The 7,633-nt window shown below is 39.9% G+C and overlaps 1 protein-coding gene across 2 annotated transcripts in view; it reads left to right on the top strand.

The window, feature by feature from the left end:
- ATP8A1 (ATPase, aminophospholipid transporter (APLT), class I, type 8A, member 1) overlaps positions 1-7,633 on the top strand; it is a 290,919-nt gene that overhangs the window by 154,365 nt on the left and 128,921 nt on the right. For both annotated transcript variants that reach the window (XM_006877299.1, XM_006877300.1), the window contains one exon: positions 827-891. In XM_006877299.1, the coding sequence (XP_006877361.1) occupies positions 827-891 (65 nt within the window). The remainder of the gene's footprint in view (positions 1-826; positions 892-7,633) is intronic.

The raw sequence follows: 7,633 nt of genomic DNA, 5'->3' as shown, positions 1-7,633 counted from the left end.
GCGAGGGGAGTAGAATGTAGGTAAATAAAAGAGATGGCTTGCACAAGAACAGGGCAGTTCAGGCATGGTACCTGGTGAGAGGGCAGGGTGTATGGCACAGGTGTTGACAGCTGCTCTTCTTGATGCTTCTGTTTTCTCAGTACGGGGAAGGTCATTAGCTGTAAGTAGGGTTGGAAAGGAGATGTTGAGTTTGAAGGATGAGGAGAAAGTTTAAAGTAGTTCTTTAGGACAGTAGAATAGTATGGTAGGATTTCTGGGTGACACTCATGCCCCTGGGAAAACAGTGAAAACAAATCTGTAGTGCAATTACTCAGCAGGCTTGCCTGTTTGATTCCAAAGATTTTCAGAAGCACTCAACAGCATCAGAGTAGGTGGAGTTGGATTTAACTGGGAATAATTTTGCCCTATGGCAAGTACAACAAAGAGAGAAGGGAAGACAGGATAAATGTAAAGAGAATGTCTGTCATGACCACTCAAAAGCATTAGATGCTGGTGGGATCAATGGATCGGAGAGATATCAATACAACTAACTCTCTTGCGCTCTTTTCTGGAAACAACCCGCTGGTCCATCTGTTCTTCGTGTTGGTTATCAGGAAGGGGATTCCATCTCTTTGTTAATTTTTACTGCGTTGAAAATCAGTATTATAGTCTCTTTCCATGTTTGGTTTTGTAGTCAACTTTAACATGTCAGGTTTTGCCCTTGTCGCATATCTCTCCTATAACAAGGAAGAGCAGTTCAAGGGCAGAATTCAATTTCACCATCTCTTCTTTTCAGAAAAACTAATGCCATAGTTAATTTGCTGTACTTTTTTTCCCCTTAACATAGGACACTCCTGCAAACTTTTGAAGAAGAACATGGGAATGATTGTTATAAATGAAGGCTCTCTTGATGTAAGTGAAATTATTTTTTGTTCATCGTCTTGTAGTATTCTATTTTAGCTATAGGAATATTTTATCTTCTCTGAAGTTAAAAGTTAACTTATTGGTATTTTTCTGCTTTGGTGTAATGTTAATGTAAATAGATTCAAGCTTTGTATCTGTGACAATTAAAAGAAATTGCTAAACGATTTGCTTAATGTTGTGGGACAGAAAAGCTGTTTTAAAAAGCATTACGCCAGAAGGCTGCTGAATGACTGGAACTTGGGTATTTCATATATTGAGCATTTGATATCTGCTTTATATCCAGTGATGACAGTATAGTTTACTTTTTTCTCTTTGTGTGTGTGAACGTTGTTGAACAACATGAAATAACTTTCTACTGAGAAATATTTCCTTTTTTAATGCACTGACTTCTAGACTGAAATTAAAATCCTTAAGAGGTTTCCCCCACCGCCATGTCTGCGTTGGGTATTCACAGTTACATTTAGAAGGAGGGGGAAGAATTTTTAGGAATACGGTATAAAATTGAACTTAACAGAAAAATATCAGGTCAAATGAACTTATAAATATGTTAAAGTAACAGTCACTCTTTGTAATTTAAGGTGGAAGACAGAATGGGAGAGGTGATTACACAGGTGCTTAAAATAGTCATGTGATGCAAAGAAAACTTGATAATTATGGAGGCTGGAGTTGCTGAGCAGCTAAGTGGGGAGGAGAGGTGGTAAAGACGAGAGTGCAGGGACGTATGTCTGGAAGTTGATTGTAGAGCAGAGATTAATAATAATTTGATTTTAGATTTTTAAGTTGGAATTGTGAGCTCTTAATCATTTGTCCTCAAAATGATCCTTTCTGCTACTTTACTCTGTCTTGAAGCCCCCAAAATACATGATTTCTCAACTCTTGAAGCTTTAATCCTACAAATACAAACCTGAAAATCCAACCTGCAGTTAGAAGTCTTTTCTTTCAGGGCCTTCTTCTAGGTATAAACAAGATCGCCATGGACGCCCCCCCACACACAGACACACCCTCACACACAGCGCCCCCTCTCCACTTTAACTTACAGTTGCCCCTGTTCTGTCCACCCATATGATTAATTTAGGTAGGTTATAGCCAGGTGACGATGCTGTGAAAAATGATGAGTAAGACAGTCCTGACATCTAAAGCTTGCAAAATAATAAGGAAGTAAGGTATGTACAAATAACAGTACAAAACAGGTAAGTAAGTTCATTTGCGATAAAAACACTGTAAGGAAAACAGGGAAATATTTATAAATTAAATGGCATTGAATTAGATGCAGGTAAGTGTTAAGTAAAGGAGCTCTGGTAGCGTAGTGGGTACGAATCAGGCTGCTAACGTCAGGGTCAGCAGTGCAAAACTACCAGCTGCTCCGCAGGAGAAAGATGAGGCTTTCTGCTCACGTAAAAAGTTACAGCCTCGGAAACCCTGTTCAGGGTCGCTATGGGTCAGAACCGACTTGACGGCACTTATCAACAACTATAGCAGCAAGTGTTAAGTAACAGGGAGTACTTGGAGCAGAAGAAATGGTTTGAAGGAAGTTATTGCTACCAAGTTTTGGTCATGAAAAGAAGAGCATTAGACTTGAACACAAGTTCATAATTTTCTAATGTACTTTTGTGTTTGAATAGATACGTTGTTGTTGTTAAGCACTGTAGTGTCAGTTTCCATTCAACTGACCCTGTGTAGGGTTTCCAAGGAGCAGCCGGTGAGCTTGAACCACCGACCCTGCAGTTCAAATCGACCTTGCTGTCTCGTGCATTAACTCACAGTGCCACATTAAATTTCAAAAGTTACAAAAGGGAAAAAAGTATAGATAAACAGTGAATCTCCAACCCTTATACATGAGCTATCCCATTGGCCTTCACAGGGAAGCTCACCAGTTCTGGTTTCTTGTCAGTTCTTCCAGAGATACTCTGCTATTGCCTAGGATGCACATATGCAAGGGGGCTTCAAAGTGTTTGTGGAAAATGGAATGAAAAGGTAATGGAGTTTTTCCACAGACTTTTTGAAGCCTCTTCATACATCTGTATGTATGCACCCATTATTAAACGTAAATTATAGCATATATTACACACTGCTTTTACATTTTTCTTTCCTTACTTAATATAGCTTAGTCTTTGTTCTGTGATTGTATGTGTTCTTGTGGTGGTTGTTGTTAGGTGTTGTAGAGTCCATTCCTACTCATAGTAACCCTGTGCACAACAGAATGCAACACTGCCGGTCCTGCGCCATCTTCACAATTGTTGTTAAGCTTGAGCCCATTGCTGTTCCACTTTACCAAGCACTATGTCCTTCTCTAGGGCCTAGTCCCTCCTGATAATGGGTCCTGCCTTCAAGTCAGTTCTGACTCACAGTGACCCCTCATAGAGTTTCCAAGGAGCAATTGGTAGGTTTGAACCACTGACCTTATGGTTAGCAATCCAGTGCTTATCCTACAGCACCATACCAGGACTATGTATGTGCTAATGGTAACACAGCATTTGTAAAACCCAAAAAATCTATTGCGTCAATTCTGATTAACAGCAACCCTATAGCACAGATTGAGCCCAGGTGTGGTGTTGTAGGAGAAGCCCTGGACAAGGTTGATGGTTCAAACCCACCAGACACTCTTGGAAACCCTATACAGGGTCACTATGAGTTGAAACCAATTCAACACACAGCAACAACAACAACACAAATTAGAATCACTCCATAAAGTTTACAAAGCTGTACATTTTTTACAGAAGCACAGTCAGAGCAGCTGCTGAGTCAAACTTCCAACCTTTGGTTAACAGCCAAGCACTTAACCTCTGCACCACCAGAGTCCTTCAGCATGTGTCAGCTGCCCAGAAGTAAATGACAGAGTAGCTTAAAACTGGAAAGATAGTGTCAGGCCCAGAAGTGGGAGGCTGGGCCAGATTCAAGTATTTTCCCTCTTAGGTAAAGGGACTTCATAAGCCTTGTGCTTTACAAAGTATATGATATGTAGAAGCAATAGTACACAAGCAAGTTTAGAATGTAGGCAGGATACCAGGTTACCAGTCACATAAAAGGAAATGGGTACGTATGCCAGTGATATGGAGTGAGGAAAATTCAGAGAGACTTCATTAAATGTCCCCAGAGAAGGAGCTGTCAAGGGTGATTCCAGACTGGATTGCCATTGTTCACAACATCATGAAAACTATATTCCTGTAGTCCATGTAGAAGCTTTTAAATGGATGTCAGAAGAGATTCTGAACTTGCTCACCATGTAGAGATGCTAAAGGAAGTGGAAGAAGTGAGAAGGTATAAGAGCTGAAGAAAAAATTTCAAAGGTCAGCTCGAGAAGATAACGTCAAATATGATAACAAAATTTGCAAAGACCTGGATGGAGTTAGAAAACCAAAAACATTTCTTAATCTGAGGGAACTGAAGAAAAACTGTAAGCCTTCACTTGTGACATTGAAGGATTCTATGGGCAAAATATTGAATGATGCATAAAGCATCAAAAGATAGTGGAACGAATACAGAGTCACTGTACCATAAAGAAATGATTGACCTTTAAGCATTTAAAGAGGTAGCATATGATCAAGAGTCAATGATCCTGAAGGAAGAATTTCAAGAAGCATTGGCAAAGAACAAGGCACCAGGAATAGATAGGATGCAAATCGAAATCTTTCAACAAAGTGAGGCGGCACTGGAGGCACTCACTCATCTATGCCAGGAAATTTGGAAGAGATCTGGCCAACTGACTGGAAGAGATCTATATTTGTGCCCATTCCAAAGAGAGGTGACCCAACAGAAAGTGGAAATCATCAGACAATGTCTTTGATATACCATATGAGTAAAGTTTTACTAAAGATGATTCAAAAATGGCTGCAACCAAAAGTTGACAGAGAACTCCCAGAGGTTCATGAGAGGATGAGGAACAAGAAATATCATTGCTGATGTCAGATGAATCTTGGTTGAAAGCAGAGAATACAAGAAAGATGCTTCCCTGTGCTTTATTCACTATGAAGAGGCTTTTGATTGTGTGGATCATGACAAGCTGTGGACAACACTGCAAAGTCTGAGTATGCCTGAACACTTAATTGTGCTCATGAGGAACCTGTGCATGGACCAAGAGGCAGTTGTTCAAACAGAACATGGGAACAGTGAATGGCTTAAAATTTGTATAGGTGTGTGCCAGGGTTGGGTTCTTTCACCATATTTATTCTGTCTGTATGCTGAGCACATAATCCAAGAAGCTGGATTATTATGAAGAAAAACATGGCATCAGGATTGGAGGAAGACTCCTTAACAACCTGCAATATGCAGGTGATACAACCTTGCTTGCTGAAAGTGAAGAGGACTTAAAATACTTACTGATGAAGATCAAAGACCACAGTCTTTGGTGTGGATTGAATTTCAATATAAAGAAACCAGAAATCCTCACCACTAGACCAATAAACAACATCCATATATAAATGGAGACAAGATTGAAGTTATCAAAGACTTCATTTTGCTCAGATCAACCATCAATACTCATGGAAGCAGCATGCTGTAGATAAATCTGCTGCACAAGACCTCTTTAAAGTGTTCGAAGAGCAAAGATGTCAATTTGAGGACTAAGATGCACCTGATCCAAGTCATGACATTTTCAATATACCTCATATGCGTGTGAAAGTTGGACAATGAGTAAGAAAGGCCATACACGAATCGATACATTTGAGTTATGGTGTTGGAGCAGAATATTAAAAGTACCCATGAACTGCCCAAATCACAAACCAGTCTGTGTTGGAAGAAGTACAGCTAGAGTGCTCCTTGGAAGTCAGAATGGCCAGACTTCGTTTCTCATACTTCAGACTTATTATCAGGAGGAACCAGTCCCTGGAAAAGGACATCATATTTGGTAAAATTGGAGGGTTGGAGAAAAAGAGGAAAACCCCTGATGAGATGGATTCCAATGAAATGGATTAACACAGTGGCGGCAGCAGTGGACTCAGGCATAGATAGATAGCAACAATTGTGAGGTTGGCACAGGACTGGACAGTGTTTTGGTCTGTTGGGCATAGGATTGCTATGAGTCAGTACTGACTTGATAGCACCTAACACCAACATGTAGAAATTTATGCCTTTGTCAGTAACATGTATTATGTGTGGTGACAGGTTCTTACATGTGTGTGGATGTTCTTACACTTGAAATCAGAAGTAAGACCTATGATGTTTAAGTGAGAGCATGACAAGCCAAGTTTGGTGTGACATATGTTCTTTTTTGTCTGGGTTTAGGTTTTCACCTTAGTAGAGTGTAGTAGCTTTATTTTTTATTTTAAAATCTGTTCATCATTTTTCTCCATTTCTTGGATGAATATGTTCTTGTAGCATTTTAATTATCAAGAATATAAATCATAATTTTAAAAAAAAATGGCAGTAGAGGTGATATTACAGAAACCTTAATGTAGTGCACCGGTGTATTAAGTCAGTGATATTAATTTCATTTCAAATTTTTCATGGTGCTAATAAATGGAGTCCTGGTGTGGCACTGTGGGTTAATGTGCTGACTTCAAAGTCAGCTTGAACCATAAGGTCAGTTGTTTAAGCTCACCAGCCACTCCTCGGAAACCCTTACAAGTCTCTGTTGGTCGGAACCGACTGGACAGCACTTACCAACAACAACAATAAACTAATAACAGTTTTGGCATTGTGGACCAGCACTAGACTGCAAACCACAAGGTCAGCAGTTCAAACCCAGCAGCTGCTTCTCAGAAACCCCATACAAGTTAGCTATGCGTCAGAATCGACTTAACAGCACTTAACAACAACCACAAAATGTACTATTGGATTGGCACCATGGAAGCAGCAAGGGCTCAGATTTAACAATTTTGAGGCTGGTGCAGGACTGGGCAGTATTTTGTTTGAGCATAAGGTCGCTATAGATTGGAGCCATCTTGATGGTACTACCAACAACAGCAATGCACAATTAATAATATACATCTCAAAGGTACTTGCCGCTATCTCTTTCTGCCAGAGCAAACCTAGATACCAGAAACCATGTCTGTCGACTTTGGGTTACTGTTCTATTGCAGTGCCCACCAAATTGCCTAGCACATAGTATGTAGTCCATAAATATTTGATCAATGAATTGCTGAGGAAATTTAAATGAATGGCTTCTCTTAAATAAACAAAAAATACATATCAGTTTTAAATGTGTTAGGAATTTGTTATATTTGATGTTAAAAACTCAGGTGATTAGAAATCTCCTTAGCTATTCAAGAGGCAGTCGGTAGGGAAGATCAAAGACAACATTATGGCTGAATGGATTAAGTGTAATTTGTTCAGTTCTGAACTACCACATTCTAGGAGTGCTATCTGGGGAAGGTTTGTCTCCCATGGAGTTACAGTGATAACTTTACAGATCTGGCTGTTTGGGGTCAGACCCGCTGTGGAGCACTCATTTGTTTCTCAGCAGGAAAGGAAACATCACTTTGCATAGCCCCATCAGATCTTGTGTTATAAAATCCAAGGCTAAGATTTCAGGCAAATCATTAGATGTGCTAGAATGCCTGTCAGTAAAGCATTATTTGTTTTTTCAGTGCCAAAGGAAAAGAGGTAAGACTCCTGGTGTGGTGCTGTAGGATAAGCATTGGACGGCTAACCACAAGGTCAGCAGTTCAAACTCACCAGCTGCTCGTCGGAAACCCTATACAGTGTAGGTTGCTATGAGCCAGAACAGACTCAGTGACAGTTTACAATAACATAGGAAACGAAAGCATCCTGTGTTCAAATCCTGCTGCAAGAA

This window comes from Chrysochloris asiatica, unplaced genomic scaffold, assembly GCF_000296735.1.
Source record: "Chrysochloris asiatica unplaced genomic scaffold, ChrAsi1.0 scaffold00465, whole genome shotgun sequence".
Classification (NCBI taxonomy): domain Eukaryota; kingdom Metazoa; phylum Chordata; class Mammalia; order Afrosoricida; family Chrysochloridae; genus Chrysochloris; species Chrysochloris asiatica.
This window is presented reverse-complemented; position numbering and strand designations above follow the sequence as displayed.